Source organism: Impatiens glandulifera, chromosome 5 (assembly GCF_907164915.1).
Source record: "Impatiens glandulifera chromosome 5, dImpGla2.1, whole genome shotgun sequence".
In the NCBI taxonomy this organism is placed as follows: Eukaryota; Viridiplantae; Streptophyta; class Magnoliopsida; order Ericales; family Balsaminaceae; genus Impatiens; species Impatiens glandulifera.
In genome coordinates, this window is record NC_061866.1 from 15,463,029 (window position 1) to 15,481,745 (window position 18,717).

Genomic DNA, 18,717 nt, shown 5'->3' on the forward strand with positions numbered 1-18,717 from the left:
TACAAGGGTAAGTGTATTTACATGACAGACAAGCAGTCTTCTCATGGGTGAGTTGGGGGGTTTACATGCAAGTTAGGTTAAAATTAGTTAAAGCGAAGAAATCTTCGCTTTCAATCGTCTCCTCGTAAAAAAAAATAAAAAAATAAAATAAGAGTGAAGTAATTGAAGCGAATATTTGTTCGTTTCCTGCATGTCATTTTTAATTAATTGAATTAATATTTAATAAATGGAAATATAAAATCAATGTTAATTTTGGTCTTTACATACACGGCTAAGTGTATTTTCATGACAGGCAAGCGATCTTCTCATGGGTGGGTTGGGGAGTTTACATGAGGGTCAGGGCTCTTGGGCGTGGAAATATTCGCTCCCATCGCTTCTCACCTTTCCCTCTGAAATGGTGTCCGGAGCGAAGATATCTTATTCGGATCATATGAATATTATAATATTTTCTGACGTTAACTGGCCCTTCCGTTAACGGCGTTTGGGTGAACTCGGAATGAAACCCGGATTCCGGATTCTCCCTCCCTCCATTTCCTACCCAGATTGATTTATTAATATAATTATAATGCTGCAATTTGATTGGTCCGCAACAGGGGAACACGGGAATCGGTAGCAGAAGATCCAGACTGTTTTGAGAGGGTCTTAGTTGATAGGATGTCCGACGGTTGCGATAGATATGGGAGATGAGCGACAACCATCGCTAACTAAGATGAGCGTGAAGCTTTGAGCGAGGACAATTGATGACGATGCAGATGTCTGGGAAGAGAGAAAGTGAGGCAATTTGAAAAGGAATGAGGGGTTTCTTTGGCCGGTTAAAAAGTCTATAAAAATAACATGGAGGGCAGTGGTCTGGTACATAGATTTAGAACAAAAGATTGAAACTATTTTTATGAGTTTTTTTACATTTCGACAAAATATATATATATACATAGATGAAATTATCATTTAGAATTCATTTAGAATTTTTTCGGCGTTATTATTTGTTCGAGTGTGTCCTCACTCATTATTATAAAACTAAAATTTTCTTAATTATTAAATTATATAATTTATAACTTTAATCTTTATAAATGTGTACTATTTAACCTCTATAATTTCATTTAATTTATTTTCTGTTTTCAATGATATTTTATATAATTTTTAAATTAATATTTTATATAATTTGTAAATTAATATTTTATATAACTATTTGATTTAATATTTATAAATAATAATAACAATGATAAATAAAAAATGAGCAAGAGGAACAAAGTATAGGGGGAGAGGACATACCAGAGAATGATAGCTATGTTGAGATGGAAAGCAGAACGAAGTGTGGGAGGTTTGTTTAAAAAATGGACGCTGAATCCGAATTCTTCTGTTCGTCGTTTCAGAAACAATAGCTCTAGGAGTGAGAATCATCGTCGTCATCATATAATTAGGTCACCTCCTCTTCTATCTTTGGATATCCTCGATGCGTGGCCCGCCAATTCAACACATTACGATCCTTCTCCTTCTCCTTCGTCAGCACATTGCAGTAAATATTAATTCATCCGACACTTCTCTTTTCTTTTTCTCCTACTACATTCATATACATGTTTAGCTGGCCGATCTCCAAAACTCCGGCTCATTTTCCTGTGTGGTTAAACTATAAATCATGTAGTTGACTTATTTGCTCGTTTGGCCATGACCGGATCGCTTGCACCAATTGGAAAACTTCGTGGTTGTGTACTTTTTAGATTAAGGGGTTGCATATGAATCGAAGGGTAGCAGAGTATTAGGTTAATTTTGGGGTTTACGAATTTGATTCCATTGGAAATAAATTGTTTTGAAATCGTGTATCTAAATTTATTTCCAAAACATCATGATTAATGTTTATAAATTTCAAAGATCAGAATTAACATATGAACTAAAATCCTTGATAGGAAGGATTGTGGATATCCTTGGTTCTTCTACACAGGAATTCATTATTTATCCTCTTTCTTTTTGCTAATGGTGGTGGTGAAATTTGAACTTTTCTGGGTTAGAAGGCATACCACATAGCCAATTGTGCTACATCATTTTAATGTTTTGCTATGTAATTTAATGACATAAGCTAATAATTGAAGAATATTAGTAAGAGATCAAACTGTTACATGTATTGTTACAAATAGTACCATTTCAAAAGCAGCTCAAAAGAATCAAGCAAGATGGAGTTACAATTTTGAAGGAAATTTCTTAACACACTGATACATGTAAGGGTTTCAGTCACACATGGGCACATGAGTATGGGCTGAAAGATCTTTGTATTTGGGTTAGCCTCGACAGTAAGGTAGACTAATAAGTGCAAGAGTTAGGTGGTTAGAGAAGTTGGGTTGTTAGAGAAGTTGGGTTGATGATTGGGCAGTTGGGCTGTTGAACCTTCCTGATATTAGTTGGTTGATAGATGAAGAGTATAAATATAATGTAGTTGGTTTAGTGATTTATTCATATATTTTGTAAGATGAAATTCTATGTCTCTTCTAGTGAGAGTTCTTCCCTTCTCCTGTCCAGTGGATTCTTTCTTTCTCTCTCAATCTATTATTATAGTTACATTGTACACACACCTCATAGTGTGTTTCTTTAGACACAATTACTTAGGCACCTGTTGTATTCTAATATTAACCTTCCATACCATGTAGAGCTCAAGATTTGGGTTTGGTTCTTTTGTTTATAGAGTCTTTAGAGTCTAATTGGTCTCATACTTTTTAAAGTCTTGTACTTAACGATATTATCCTCAATTGAGAGGTAAGTTCAAATCCTACCATTATTAAAAAAAATAATCATATATGTCATGTTCTTATACCTACATACTTTAGTAAATAATTGAAGTATATCTAGTAAAGTTTCTTGTAAGCTATTATGCACAAATTTACTACAATACTACCATTTTCCAGAAGTTGCTGAAAAGAATCAACTAAGATTGGGTGGCAATTTCAAAGGGAAATATTTGGTGCTCCTCGTAATTGATTGCTAGGTTATGGAGACATGTCATAGCTTCTTATGTTAAACAAAAACTTCTACTCAACCCTCAAAGAAGTAGGAAAAACCAAGCCAATATATGCAATGAGATGCTTATAAATAACTGCAAAATCAAGTTTTTTTTTTTTTTTCCTTTTTTGGTAGACAAATCCTTGTCGATTTGTAAACATTTCCTTAATGAAATCACTTGTTTTATTGATAAACATATTCAAATGGTCTTGTCAAGTAAAAATTTTATCCTTGCTTTGCGTTTATTGTTATTGACTACTTCTCATTTTCCATTACAAAGTGTTGTTTGTTGACATTAATTTTTATCTCAACAAAATACTTTGTGGATCTCCTTAAAGAAGTTATATTACTAGATCCATAGGCATGTGACATCCCTATGGTTCATGTGAAGTTAAGAGCTAATGGTGGAGTTCCAGTCACTCATGTAGAAGGATGTGGATAAGTTAAATTATCCCACAGTAACATGATTGGGCATTACCTATAGAGTTAGTGTCATTAGTATTTCATGGTATACCCGAGAGCAACTCATTGGAAGGCAATTATGCACATTCTAAAGTATCCTAAAATAGACAACTTACAAGGATTTATGTGTAGAATTCGGGGCCATCAAGATATACATGGGTTTTTTGATGTTTATTGGGCTGGATTGCCTTTGGAGCAGTTGATGAGCAGTCCATACGTCTCAACTTTTGCGGAGCAATATCTTGTATTTATTGAGAATATGTATTAACTTCGTACCTTTGGAGTTACGTATATGGTAGCAACCAACTATAGTTCAAAGGTGCTGTGATACCATGTGATTGTTTGTTATGAGTCCAAAGTTATTGTCTTAATTGGAGTATAAATTTATACATATACCAATGAGTTTAATTGTCGTCTATTACCTACAAATTTACGAGAAACGTCAATGGTACCTGCACCATCTCCATTTAGCTTGTAAATTGTTTTTTGTGAATGTTGCAAATTCTCTTTCTTTCTTATACACTTCCTTTTTTTTTTTGGCTAAATGGAGATATTTGAATCATCTACTCGACCATAGTTAATTGCAAAAAAAATTATGAGATCAAGTTAATAAGCTTCTAGTTTTGGAATATAGGTTCTAAATTCGATTAAAATGCTAATGTTCCCTTTGATCACCTTTATTTATTATTTTAAGATTTGCTAACATTGAGCCCAATTTATAAATGGTTGATAATAATGTGTTGTAGAGTTGAATACTATATGTGAGGGCATTAATTTGAATTTGAGAAATAGTTGAGGTAGATGATATTGATACATCTGAGAGTGCTAATTTGAATGCCGAAGATTTCCAAACTTTTAGAAGTATTTCCAATGGTCCTATTGTAACCTGGTTGATGTGTATCTATCTATTATTGAGTATATGGATACTTGTAGCTTTACAGACATTATATTCAATCATCACTTTATCATATGTTTGGGCCTAAATACTTGTCTCTTTAAGCTCAATGGTATTTGATTTCTTGTATTTTATGCAGATGATAAATGGACTGCCAGGTTGATTGATGGCAAGTCAATGGCTGAGAAAATTCAAGCAGAAATAGCTAGTGAAGTAACAAATATGAAGGAATCCATAAGAAAGGTTCCTGGACTTGCTGTAATATTAGTAGGCGAGAGAAAAGATTCTCTAGCTTACGTACGCAATAAAAGGATAGCCTGTGAAGAAGCTGGAATTAGATTTGTACTGAAAGAGCTACCTGTGAGTTGTACGGAAGATGAAGTTACTGATGCTTTATTATGTTTTAATAAGGATTCTTCAATCCATGGAATTCTAGTGCAGCTTCCTCTACCAATGGTAATTTTTATTAGCTTGACTTTATATATATTTTTATGCTATTGTCTTTTTTTTAATTTTTTTTTTATTTGCTTAAAAAATGGCTATTTTATAATTTGTTGTCTCTGATGCTCCCTTACTGAGATCCTTATAGAACTTGGAGTTTGAGTTTTTTTTTTTCATTTTTCTGAAACATGACTTTATCATTTGAGCATGTTAGATGGATTTACCATGCGTTTAACAACTTGAGATGTAAGGGAAGAAAAAGATAGTGATCCCCATTTCAAGATTTAGTCTTATTCCAATTGCATAACTCTACAGCTTTTAATAATTCCTTTTTTTCTTCTTCCTCCTGGTATTTGCCTTGATACTCTTTCCTTAACTCTATTGAACTTCTCTTTCCCCAATATGGATTTTGGTACTTGGGGTCAATTTTGTCTTATTTTCTCTCTCTATTTTATGTCCAATGTCCATAAAACATCTTTGTAGAATATGCTCAGAATAAGGTCAGATTAATTAATCAAATTCAGGCAAATCAAAGATATGGGCTGCCTTCACTTAATTTGATTAGCAATATCTGTCAGGTTTGCACAACCCACTGCTTGATGCTAAAACTTTGGGAACAGTTACACAAAGCAGAGATCCTTCCACCATCTTAGGAGTACATTCCAATCTGAGAATGATCTCAACTACTTCTTGTTAGAACTCCAATTAGTACTTCAATGCATTGGTTTTGTTACATTTGAGACACTGACAAACTTACTTCATCTGTCAGTGAAGCTTAATCCTAGCTGATGTTGGCTTTAGAATCAGCCGAATTTGTTGTGGCTCTTGCTGATTTTAAAGATCCAAACAAGCTTATTTTTTTTCTTTCAGAAGACTGGTAATGGAGCCCGGTACTTGTTTGAACATTATATCTGGACTGCAAGGACTATAGAATGATATCTAATAGAAAAAGGCAAGATATTGACACCATTGCAATTTCTCCTTAAATTTTGTAGACTTTGGAGAAGAAATTCATAAACTTCAGTAAAACAATTTTCCTCTTAAAACTTTTTGTAGTAAAAAGTGATTATGTTTTAGTTTAAAATCTTCTGATAAAATATATTGGTCTTAATACTTTTTATACTATATATTTAATAGCATGTTTGTTGTATGTTCAGATTTCTTCTCTAGCCTATTTGGATAGTCGTGTTTTGTTACAATCTCTATCACCTATCCAATCACAATGGAAAATTTACAAAGTAAAAATTGAAAAAGAATATTTGTTTTTCTGGCATTTTGAATGAAAAAGTGATTGAATTAGATGAAATTCATTTGGCATAAAAACTTGTCTACGTTTGATATTATTCTTAATATATATATTGATTATTGGGTTGGAGAATAAGGAATAAAGACAAAGGGGGTCTTTATGACATTTCACCGTATCAATTATTTATTTATTTTTTACTTAGGAATGTTTTGAACACTAGGCCAAAAAGGTGATCCGAAATAATTTTAATGTACTTTTAGCAAGTTGACAAAATACCATACCAAAACATGGCCTTTTTTCAGAACTAAAGAAGAAAACAGCTTTCTTGAAGACAAAATCTACAGTATTGTGTTTCAAACTCTTATGCTGTCTCTTTAGTAGTAATAGAATTGCACCTGCATAATTCTTTCTTTTGCTAAGAACATAGCATGGTAACTTTTGTAAAGGGGCTTCTTGTTAACAAATAATTTTTGAGTTAATTGCGCCTTTTTTTTCAGTTTTCAAATAAATTCTAAGCATGGTTCTCTAACAGCATTTGAATGAGGAGAAGATTTTAAATGAACTTAGTCTGGAGAAGGATGTAGATGGCTTTCATCCGCTGAATATTGGGAATCTAGCTATGATTGGGAGGGAGCCATTGTTTATTCCCTGCACTCCAAAGGGTTGCATAGAATTACTTATCAGATCCGGTGTGGAAATTAGTGGCAAGAAGGCTGTGGTTATTGGACGAAGCAACATTGTTGGATTACCAACATCTTTGTTGTTACAGGTTTGTTTGTTCTTTTAGAAATTGTGATAAATTTTTTGCTCATAAATTCAGTATTTCTAGTTCAATTTCTCCATTTCCCCATTTTTTTCTGCAGAGGCACCATGCAACCGTTAGTACCATCCATGCTATCACAGATAATCCAGAAGAAATCACTCGTCAAGCTGATATTCTGGTCTCGGCAGTCGGAGTGCCCAATTTAGTCCGGGGTAGTTGGCTAAAGCCTGGAGCTGTTGTCATTGATGTTGGAACTTTTCCCATTAAGGTACCAATTGTTCTTTATTCTTATATAGTTCGAAATCCTTCATCTTCTAACTGCAAGTTGATCGTATTTACTTTGCATCCAGTTGACGAAATTGAGCTTGCTTGCTTCTTATGTTTATCTTGGATCTACTTGAGAAAATAGACAATATTTTACAATAGCTTCCTATCTTACATCTCTCACTATAGTTGATGAAACATGGAAGTGTAGGGAATATTTTTCCATGGTTGAAGGACTTAGCTGTTGTCAGAAGAAGGATAGTAAGAAGATAAGATAGAGAGAAGATTAGAATTGATATTGTGTATATTATTGATAAACAATAGACATATATATATACATGAAATGGGAAAATGAAAAGTCTAAGACTATGAAAAGCTAAGAATATGAAAAGCTAGAAATACGAAAAGTTTTTAAATAATAAATGAGGAATTAATTATTTGGTTTAATATCCTCCCGCAAACGAAACGGAGTGGCACACACCGTGAGTTTGTCACGTAATAGAGCAAAACGGTTTGTCGCAAGTCCTTTGGTGAGTATATCTGCAATTTGATTATCAGTAGGTATGTACCGGATGGTGAGAGATTTTTGAGCAACACGTTCACGGACAAAGTGAAAATCAATCTCTATATGTTTTGTACGAGCATGGAAGACAGGATTGGCGGTGAGAAAGGCAGCACCAATATTATCACACCAGAGAGTGGGAGGTTGAATGAGAGAGACACGAAGTTCTTGTAGTAGAGATTGAAGCCAAATGAGTTCAGCAGTGGCATGGGCTAGAGCTCGGTATTCAGATTCTGTGCTAGATCGAGCAACAACCTGTTGTTTCTTGGAATTCCACGAGATAATATTATCACCCAAAAATATGCAATAACCTGTTGTAGAACGCCGGTCGTCAGGACAACCAGCCCAATCAGAGTCAGAAAAGGCAGAAAGTTCAATTGATGATGATGGACGAATAAGAAGTCCATGATGAGACGTGTTACGAAGATAACGAAGAATTCTTTTTACAGCAGTCCAATGAGTGGTAGTAGGTGACTGCATAAATTGACAAGCACGATTAACAGCAAATGAAATATCTGGTCGAGTATTAGTTAAATATTGTAAAGCTCCAACAGTACTGCGATAGAGAAATGGATCAGGGAGAATGTCACCATCATGTCGAGATAAGGATGACCCAGAAGATATTGGGGTATGAAGAGGTTTTGAGTCACTCATATTGGCTCGAAGGAGAATGTCTTTAATATATTTGGATTGAGATAGAAAAATACCAGAGGTAGAACGATGAACTTCAAAACCAAGAAAGTAGTGTAGTGGTCCCAAATCTTTGATGGGAAAAAGATTGTTGAGTTGAGAGATAATGGAGGAGATGTGAGAAGAGGAGTTGCTAGTAAAGATGATATCATCCACGTAAACAAGAAAAAATGATGTAGTATTGGGAGAGTGATGAATGAATAAAGATGTATCGTTTTTGGATTCATGAAAACCAAGGGAAAGAAGAGCAGTTTTCAGAGTAGTATGCCATTCACGAGGGGCTTGTTTGAGACCATAGAGGGCTTTGTGAAGTTTGCACACATGGTTAGGATAATCAGGATGAATAAAACCAGGCGGTTGAGACATAAACACTTCTTCCTTGAGAGTTCCGTGTAAAAAGGCATTACTGACATCAAGTTGATGAATTGGCCATTGTTGAGTGACAGCAAGAGATAAGATAGTCCGGATAGTAGTATGTTTTACAACCGGGCTAAAAGTCTCTAGATAATCAATGCCTTCTTGTTGATGAAAACCTTTTGCAACTAACCGAGCTTTGTGTCGTTCAATGGAACCATCAGCTTTTTGTTTGACTTTAAAAATCCATTTGCACCCCACAATATTCTGAGAGGATTGAGGAACAAGAGTCCACGTCTTGTTTTGAATGAGGGCATTAAACTCATTTGCCATAGCAGAACGCCATTGGGGATCTTTGTTGGCAGCGGAAAAACATGTTGGTGGAGAGATGGAGATTGTGGCAAGATTTGCATTATGAAGAGCACGAGTTTTAGCACGTGTGATCATATGATGAGAAGAGCATTCCGGAGCATGAATGGCGGTGGAGAGCCCACGTGTATGAATGGGTGAGTTAGGTGAGTTGTCTAGTGAAGGTAGATTATTGGTGGTTGGTGATGGTGGGGGTTCATATGATGAGGAATTAGATGAGGTTGAGGGTTCATATGAAGAGGAATGAGATGATGATGGTGTTTCATTAATTGGTGAATTAGATAGGGTGATTTGGGGAGAAGTAGAAGTAGGTAATGGAGATGATGGGATGGTTGTTTGAGATGTGGGGATAGGTATATTTATGAATGATATTGGTGATGGTGGTTCAGATGGAGGATTGGTTTGGTTTGATAGAGTTGAAAAAGGGAATGTTTGCTCATCAAAAGTAACATGCAGTGAAATGTAGATACGGCCAGTAGGAATATGTAGACATCGATATCCTTTATGATCGGGACTGTAGCCAATAAACGTGCACCGAATGGATTTAAAGTCCATTTTGTGTTGATTGTATGGTCTCATTAGAGGATAACATGCACATCCGAAAACCTTCATAAATGCATAATCAGGTGTTCGTTTATACAAACATTCATATGGAGACTTATTCCTCAAGACGGGTGTAGGAAGTCGGTTGATGAGAAAAGCAGCAGTGAGACAAGCATCATCCCAATATTCATATGGCATGGATGATTGAGCTATTAATACTTGATATATCTCAGTTAGATGACGGATTTTCCGTTCAGCAACACCATTCTGTTCGCTTGTGTATGGACAAGAAAGACGATGTTGAATTCCATTGAGTTCAGTTAAGGATCCAAAATTACGGTATTCACCACCCCCGTCAGTTTGAAGTATTTTGATCTTCTTGTTGAACTGATTTTCTACCAAAGCTTTGAATTTCGTAAATGTAATTAAAACATCGGATTTCTTTTGGATGGGATAAACCCATGTGAAGCGGCTAAAGTCATCAACAAAATGAACAAAGTAGCGGCAACCTGAGTTTGAAAAAACCGGAGATGGACCCCATACATCAGAATAAATTAAATCAAGTGGAGCATTAGTTCGTGACGATGAGACATTGAAAGGCAATTTATGTGCTTTCCCTAACTGACAAGCTTCACAAAATGGAACATTTTTATTTCCAATTATTGGTAACATGAAACGTGAAATAAGAAATGATGTGGTTGAAGCTGATGGATGCCCCAAACGATGATGCCATGTTGTTGCTGATGATCGGGTGCCAATAAGAGCTTGTTTATTTGTAGGTGCCGGAGAAAGATAATATAGCCCGTCTTTAAGTTTGCCCCGAAGTACCTCTATCTTCGTATTGCGGTCCTTTACCGAACAATATGATGGATGAAATTCAAAGAAGACGTTATTATCGGCAGTAAAACGAGCAATGCTCAAAAGATTTTTCGATATGTGAGGTACATGCAAAATATTTCGTAAATGTAGTGGTTTTGGCACAGAATTAATCTTGGAGTTGCCAATATTAGAAATTGACAAAGACTCACCATTACCAACAATTATTTTTTCATTACCTTGATAAGGAGAATGAGTATGAAGGTTTTCCAGATCAGAAGTAATATGATCTGATGCACCCGAATCGGCGTACCAAGCGGGGTCGGAGATAACCGTTGTTGATGCCATCATTGCTGTATGAGGATTACTAGGCATAAAATTCTGATCAAATCGACGACGACAATTGGTGACTGAATGCCCAAAAATGTTACATAATTGACATTGTATATGAGCACGACAATTGTTGGAAGTGTGACCAGTTTTATCACATGTATTGCATTTTGGTCTATTATTTCCTGCGTTACGATTTTCAAAATTTTGACGATTCCCAGAAAAATTATTGTGTCCATTATAGGACTGTTTGCTAGGCCCATTATAACCATTGTTGGACCTATTATTTTTCAGCCCAATCATGCTTGACCTATCAACGCCAGACCCAAGAATGCTTTGTTCGTTAGATCCACCATGTCCATTAGAAGAGGAATATTGATGGTTTCTGAAAGAAGATGAAAAGCCTCGTGATTGCCCTTTCGAGTTCCATCCGCGACTGTTTTCTTTAATAACAACATTCGCTGATCTATTTGAGACGTTAGAATGAGAGAGTTCGAGACGTTGTTCTTGATTTAGAAGAAGCCCCGTGAGATCTTCAATGCTCACTGGTTCAACTCGTGTTGTTACAGCAACAACAAGGGAATCATATTCAGGGCCGAGGCCACTAAGAACGTAGGTAAGGAGATCCAAATCAGAGACTTTTTCGCCGATAGAGGCAAGTGAATCGGCAATAGATTTTACAGATTGCAGATAATCAGTCATACTTTTTGTTCCTTTCTTTTGAGTTTGAATAAGAAGTCGTAACTGAACTAACCGTGCCTTAGATTGAGTTGCAAACATTTTCTCCAAGGCCGTCCATAGTCGAAATGACGTTTCACAAGCATCACCAACAACTTGAGCCAATATAGGTTCGGTGAGGGTGGAGAGAAGCCAACTTATGATACGTTGATCTTGTTCTTCCCATGATTCGAAAGCAGGATTGACGATCATGACTGCTTCTGAAGTTTCTTCTGCCGGAGCAAGAGTTGGGCTCGGGGCAAGAAGAGTTCCGTTGACATAAGAAAAAAGACGATTCCCCTTTAAAACGGGAATAACTTGAGATCGCCAGAGTACGAAATTTTGTTGATTCAGTTTCACAGAAATAGGCTGGAGGAAAGAAGAAGCTAATAGAGGAATATTTTTACTCTCAGCCATTACTTAGGATCGAAAAAGAAATTAATTAGAAGCTCTGATACCAAGAAGAAGGATAGTAAGAAGATAAGATAGAGAGAAGATTAGAATTGATATTGTGTATATTATTGATAAACAATAGACATATATATATACATGAAATGGGAAAATGAAAAGTCTAAGACTATGAAAAGCTAAGAATATGAAAAGCTAGAAATACGAAAAGTTTTTAAATAATAAATGAGGAATTAATTATTTGGTTTAATAGAAGTGTAGGGAATATTTTTCCATGGTTGAAGGACTTAAAACGTCACAAAGGATGAAAATCCAAAATATGATCTCTATTTTTGAAGAGATTCAAATTTGGATTAAAGTTCATATGATAGAAAATATATTAAAGGTTAAGTACTTCAGAATACTCAATTTTAAATGTTTAGGACGTGATTTATTTCACACAAAATTATTTTTTGGATTAAAATGGATTATTGGATTTATGGTCAAATTATAATAAACATTTAAAAATTCATGCTTGTATGTAATCTACAGCATATTAATGGAATGTGACTTCGCGAGAGAGAGTGTAGTTAATGTAGAAAGGATGAGGCTCGATGGTGAGGATTATATAAGGTATTGTTACATGGATTTTTTTAGCGTTGTCCACTGCTACGAGGTGCTTGCTTTCTTTGATGTCTCATCTTTCCCTTGGGATTCTTTATACTCTTGAATTCCTTCCCAAATGTCCCTTTTTTGGCTGAAGCGCTATTCGAGGTGAGATCATTATCGATGATATTCTGGAGGCCTTGAGAGCGTTGAGTCCGCTTCTCAATTTCTACTCCACTGTCATTTTTCTTCTACTGGATTCTTGTGGCATTGACTCAGTTATGCCCTTATTCATTCTAGACTTATGGTAGGCGTGGACCAGTATAAGAGAGCCTCTATTGTGAAGAATTGGATATGTATTCCAGACATTGTTTGATGGTTTACATGTCTATAGTGCAACGTAGAGCTTTGCAAAGTAAATGGCCGATTAGAGTGCTTTTAAGCTCCTTCCTCATTTAGCTTGTTGAGGTTCAATCTTGTTCCCGGTGCTATTCTTGACCTTCTTGACTATCACAGTTCTCTTTAGCATTGCTTTCTTTTTGTTATATCACTTTTTTCTCTTTAATTTTTCTATTTTGCTATGTTTTGATTTATGTACTTTTATCGTTTGCTCAACCACCTTCCAAATAGAAAAGATCTCTCCCCCGACTCCGTGTGTGCCATTCCTCCTCTTCTTATCTTATCCCTCCTCTTCTTTTCTCTTCTTTCCTCTATCACTTATTTATGAATTCGTTGTTATATATATATATATATATATATATATATATATATATATATATATATATATATATATATATATATATATATTCTTTCAAGAAGATTAGCCTGCTATTGGAACTGTGTTTTTTACTCTTTAGAGTAGTCAAAGTTGCGGTAGAAGAGAAGAGAGTGATTCCCGGCTATCAAGATGAGCTAAATGATCACACCAGTGTAAGTGTACTATGAAGGAAAATTGTATGTAAGATTCCGGCTAAACTCGAGATGGCTAGAAATCAAACCCTTTATGGCCACCTATGTTGCACGGATACTCCAAAATTTGTTTTTTTTGGATTATCGGATACGACACGGATACGGGTACGATACGGCGATACGTGTGTCGGATACGGAAAAATACGTATCGTTGACTATAAGTAGGGTTGATCAATCCGATACGGATTGGACACGGCTTGGATACGTTTTTGGATACGTTTTGGGTAAAAATTTCAAAAACAAAAAGTTAGAAATGAAAATGAATAAAAAGAAAATTTTAAAGGACTAATAGCCTAATTTTAATTTTTTTTACTGTGGCGTAGTAAAACCCTAAATTAAACCCGCATTAACTCATTTCACCCTCCTAACTTACCTTCTCCTCTGCCGCTCTCAATCGAATGCCGCCGTGATCGAATGCCGCCGTGATCGAAAGCCGCCGTGATCGAAAGTCGCCGTGATCAAAAGTCACCGTGATCGAAAGTCACCGTGATCGCCATCGAAAGTAGTCACTCTATCTATCCGGTAAGTAAACTTTTTTAATATATATATTATATGAAGCTCATGTCTCTACTTCGTTCTCTGAATTCGTTCTCTGGATATATATATATATATTAAACATCTGCTGCTCTCTAGATATATATATATATATTAAACATATGCTGGCTTTAAGCCTTTAGAGGTAGATATATATATTATATTACATTATATATATATATATATTAAACATATGTTGGCTTTAAGCCTTTAGAGGTAGATATATATATATATATATATTATATTCCACCTTCTTCCAGTCTCTTCTATACTTTTCCAGTCTTTCTTTCAATGCTGTATATTAATATTATACATACAAATTACAGCCTTTTCCAGTTCTATATATATTATATATAAATATAATATAAATGTTTGTCCATATTCATTCCTTTTTATTATAAATATTTGTCGATAAATTGTGAAAGTGGTCATATGTTGTAAATTAGAGATAAAAAAACATTATCCTTGAACTCACCTTCACAATTTATCGCCTTCAAAAACATAGGACCACTTTCACACACCGTCATGATATTGATAAGAGGTCTTCTTTGTACATCCGACCACCCATCACTACAAATACTTACACCTTTTTGTTTTCAAACATTTTTTGTTGGCTCCAACATCTTTTCAATATTAGCATTTTCTTTTTGAAGTAGTGTGGTTCTCAATAGATTGTATCCGGGTGAAAGATAACTTGAAATCGTTCGTTGAGTAGCCATACTGAAGGCACAAACATAATGTGGATTCCTAGCAATATTGAAAGACAATCCACCGGTGTAAAATAATCTTGCAATTTCTGAATGTAGCTCATCTCTAGTATTCAGGTTAAAAGTTTTTTCAAGAGGCCCAAGTGTTCCTTTTCTTTGTTAGATCATCACTTTGCAAAGAAAAATTACTTGATGCTACAGATGATGAAGGCAAACTAGGCAGTTGAAGTTGTTTTGGTTTAGCATTCTTCTTTCTCAATTCTGCTTCATTCAAATATTCTTCCATGTGTTTGATTTGATCTTTTGTGACAGCCGTACAATTAGCAATTCCAAGTCCTTTTATTTTTAGTAAATGAGCTTTGACTCTTTAATACGATCACTTATACACTTTAGTGCATATATTACAAGACCATGTTACATTTCCCCCGTCCAATCCTTTTTCAATTTTTGTCACAAATCTCCATAGAGGGCAATTATCATCTACATCAAATTCTTCATTTGGAATATTTGCCATTACAAATATTCACAAAGTTACATATTTAAATATTCAAACAAAATTACTATAACAAAAATAAATGAATATGGACAAACATTTATATTAATATCAGTGTTCTAAATGGCGGTCGAGGCGGCCGCCTAGGCGGTAGGCGGTCCAACACCGCTCCGCCTATACATGAGGCGGTCAGATTATTTAATTATTTATTATATTTAATTAATTAATTACTAATATTAATATATGTATATATATATTTAATAAAAAAACTCTTTATCACCTACTATTTATTTAAATTTTGAAATGACTCTTTACATTTCAATTCATTTATCTTCTTCTTTTCTGTTTCTTATCTCATTCACCTCACCTCCTTGATCATCTACATCTTCTTAGATCATCTAATCATCTAATCGTCTATCTCTTCTCCAGCTCGTCTACATACTTATTTTTTGTTAAATGTTACTATATTAGAGAATATTAATTTGACTTTTTAGTAAAATGATAATTATAGAACATTTTTATTATATTTATATTCAACCGCTTAGGCACCACCTAGGCACCCGAGGCAGTAGGCAGTCACTTACCGCTCCGCCATCGCCTACCGCCGTTTAGAACACTGATTAATATACAGAACTGGAAAAGTCTGTAATTTGTATGTATAATATTAATATACAGCATTGAAAGAAAGACTAGAAAAGTTATAGAAGAATCTGGAAGAGACTGGAAGAGGTGGAATATAATATATATATATCTAGATTATAGAACAATGTAATATAATATATATATCTACTTTTAAAGCCTTAAAGGCAGCATATGTTTAATATATATATATAGACAGCAGATGTTTAATATATATATATATATATATATAGAGCAACAGATGTTTAATATATATATATATCCAGAGAACGAAGTAGAGACATGAACTTCATATAATATATATATTAAAAAAGTTTACTTACCGGATAGGTAGAGCGACTACTTTCGATAGCGATCACGGCGACTTTCGATCACGGCGGCTTTCGATCACGACGGCATTCGATTGAGAGCGGTAGAGGAGAAGGTAAGTTAGGAGGGTGAAATGAGTTACTACGGTTTTAATTTAGGATTTTACTAAGCCACAGTAAAAATATTAAAATTAGGCTATTAATCCTTTAAATTTTTCTTTTTATTCATTTTCATTTCTAATTTTTTTTTTTGAAATTTTTACCAAAAACGTATTCAAGCTGTGTCCAATTCGTATCGGATTGGTCAACCCTACTTAAAGTCAACGATACGTATTTTGCCGTATCCGACCCACGTATCGTACCCGTATCCGTATCCGATACTCCAAAAAAAATTCCGTGCAACATAGGGAAAGAATGAGAGATTAAAGATATAGTTAGAGGTATCTCTTTACATAAAAATTGATATTATATGCCTAAAAAGTGCAAGTTACTTAAATATTTATGAGTACAAGAAGTGCAAATTAGACGGTGTTGAATTCAGAAGGAGATTTGGGCGGTGTTGAATTCAAAAGGAGATTTGTAAATTGTGGCTCTCGTTGTTGAGAAGGAAAAATTCGGTATCTATCGATTTTTTTGAATACTACTGGGGAATGGGTTGTTTCGTATGTGTATAGGCCAAATGAGAGGAGTTTGACAAGAAGAATTTATAAATTCAATATGAAGAGAACAATTGAAGGGGCCCTTCGGTGGTCCTTGGAAATTTCAATTCTCAATGCCGGAGAGTTTACATGACCGAGAGATTTAAGTGAAAAAGTAAATAAACTTATAAATGTAAAGTGATTATCCAAAACAAAGTTTTTAATTAAGAAGATATTTTCTTTGTCACAATAAGGAAAAGGATGAGATGCATATGACTATGACTATGGTGTCCAATCTCATTTCATTTGGAGGTGTAAAAATTGACAACATAAAATATGTGGGTAGGAAGGATATCGACATGGTTTGGTTGAAAGACTTTAATAGAACAATATCCTTTTCTAATATGAAAAGGTAAAGAAAAGTTCAAAGAGACATCTTGTGACACATTTGAATGAAGAGAATATTTTTTTTCAACATAGTCGAAAATGATGTGGCAATGGTATGGATAAAGGTTAACAAGATGATACAACTTAATGGGTTGGGAGATAATGGCTTTTTGTTAGATATGCTTTAATGGATGCTCAAGAAGACAAGATGGGGTTAGGCTAAATTTATGGAGCGGAGTTAACTTAGGGGTGTATATATATATGGCATGAGCCCAGGCCTATGGGAGTAATAATATACAACTTGTGAGATAACTCTCTGACAAAGCTTGTGAAAAGTGTCTTGAGTGTATGCGTTGGTTACTAGTGAGGATAGCATATTTGGGGCAATTCTTGTAACACCTTCGTGGAGTAAAAAAAAAAATATTGGCAAAGTGAATGTAAGACATATTGTATGAACTACGACCATTATAATTCTTGTGTGTTGTGTCAAAGCATTCTACTATTATTAAAAATAAAATGCAAGTAACATGAACATTACAAAGAAGAGGAGTGAAGGTATGCGAAAAAATAAAAAAATCAGAGAACAAAAGAAAGTGTTAGATGCATTTGAAAAAGTAAAATGGAAAGTTTAATTGGAATTTGAATATTTGATTGAAAAGTTTTTAACCGCCATGAAGTCATGTAGGATTTCGTAACCTTATGTCAGCCTCTAAATCTTTTACTCCCAAATCATTTATATGATCTTATATAAATATTCAATGTTGTTTACAATAATTTGTGTGGTCTCACAAGAAAAGCAAGCAACTTGAACAAAAATGAAACACATCATTGAATTTGACTGAAGCCTGAAGTTATATTGATTTGTGTTGAAGAATTGAGAACTTATTTGAATTTTATTCAGTCATGACACATGAATTAAATAATTGTATATTGCATTCATTTTTTTTCATTTTCTATATTACATTTAAATTCAAATGGTTTTGGCTCTCCTTTGATGTACTGATTTTCGTTTGTTTTCATGAATAGGATCCCAACAACATCAATGGCTACCGCCTCATGGGTGATGTTTGCATGGAAGAAGCCGTCTTGGTGGCATCAGCAATTACCCCTGTTCCTGGTGGAGTAGGGCCTATGACTATCGCCATGTTGCTTTCCAACACACTTGATGCTGCCAAAAGGTCCTACAATTTCCATTAATTCTTAGAATTTCATAATCCAATCTTAAGTAGAAATTGTTGCCGATGTTTTGTAAATGGTAAAATATGAAAAAAATTAGGTATTGAGGTCCATTAGTGTTTCTTTAAAAATGTTTTTATTAGGGTGTGTTTGGTAACTTTAAAATTGACATAAATTTGGTATACTATTTAATATTAAAAATTAGAATTGGAATTAGAATTTCAATAAAATTTAATTTAGAGTAATTTTGCATTTATCATTTCCAACCTTTTTAGTTTGAAATTGTAATTTCATTTTTTTTTATGTTTTTTCTATACAAAATAACTTACTATTTTATCCTTTAAAACATTATTAAAGTTTTTATTTGATAATTTTTTTTTTTAAATTTAAGATGTTAAAATATAAAATCGATAATTTTTTTCATTTTTAATTTAAT

General features: G+C 34.3%; 1 protein-coding gene across 1 annotated transcript; it reads left to right on the forward strand.

Annotated features, from left to right (window-relative positions):
* The first annotated feature begins 1,246 nt into the window (after positions 1 to 1,246).
* Positions 1,247 to 18,460, forward strand: LOC124938593 (bifunctional protein FolD 1, mitochondrial-like). Its single transcript, XM_047479064.1, has 5 exons — positions 1,247 to 1,513; positions 4,482 to 4,798; positions 6,562 to 6,798; positions 6,893 to 7,060; positions 18,132 to 18,460. The coding sequence occupies exons 1-5, from the start codon at positions 1,276 to 1,278 to the stop codon at positions 18,300 to 18,302; spliced, it is 1,131 nt and encodes a 376-aa protein (XP_047335020.1). The 5' UTR covers positions 1,247 to 1,275; the 3' UTR covers positions 18,303 to 18,460.
* Positions 18,461 to 18,717: the final 257 nt, after the last annotated feature.

What these genes read in the sequence shown, in the direction of transcription:
- LOC124938593 (XM_047479064.1), top strand. Translation starts at nt 1,276, where the DNA reads ATGATAGCTATGTTGAGATGGAAAGCAGAACGAAGTGTGGGAGGTTTG. An exon ending in TCCTTCGTCAGCACATTGCA is followed by an intron (nt 1,514 to 4,481) that starts GTAAATATTAAT and finishes TATTTTATGCAG; the next exon opens with ATGATAAATGGACTGCCAGG. An exon ending in CAACATCTTTGTTGTTACAG is followed by an intron (nt 6,799 to 6,892) that starts GTTTGTTTGTTC and finishes TTTTTTCTGCAG; the next exon opens with AGGCACCATGCAACCGTTAG.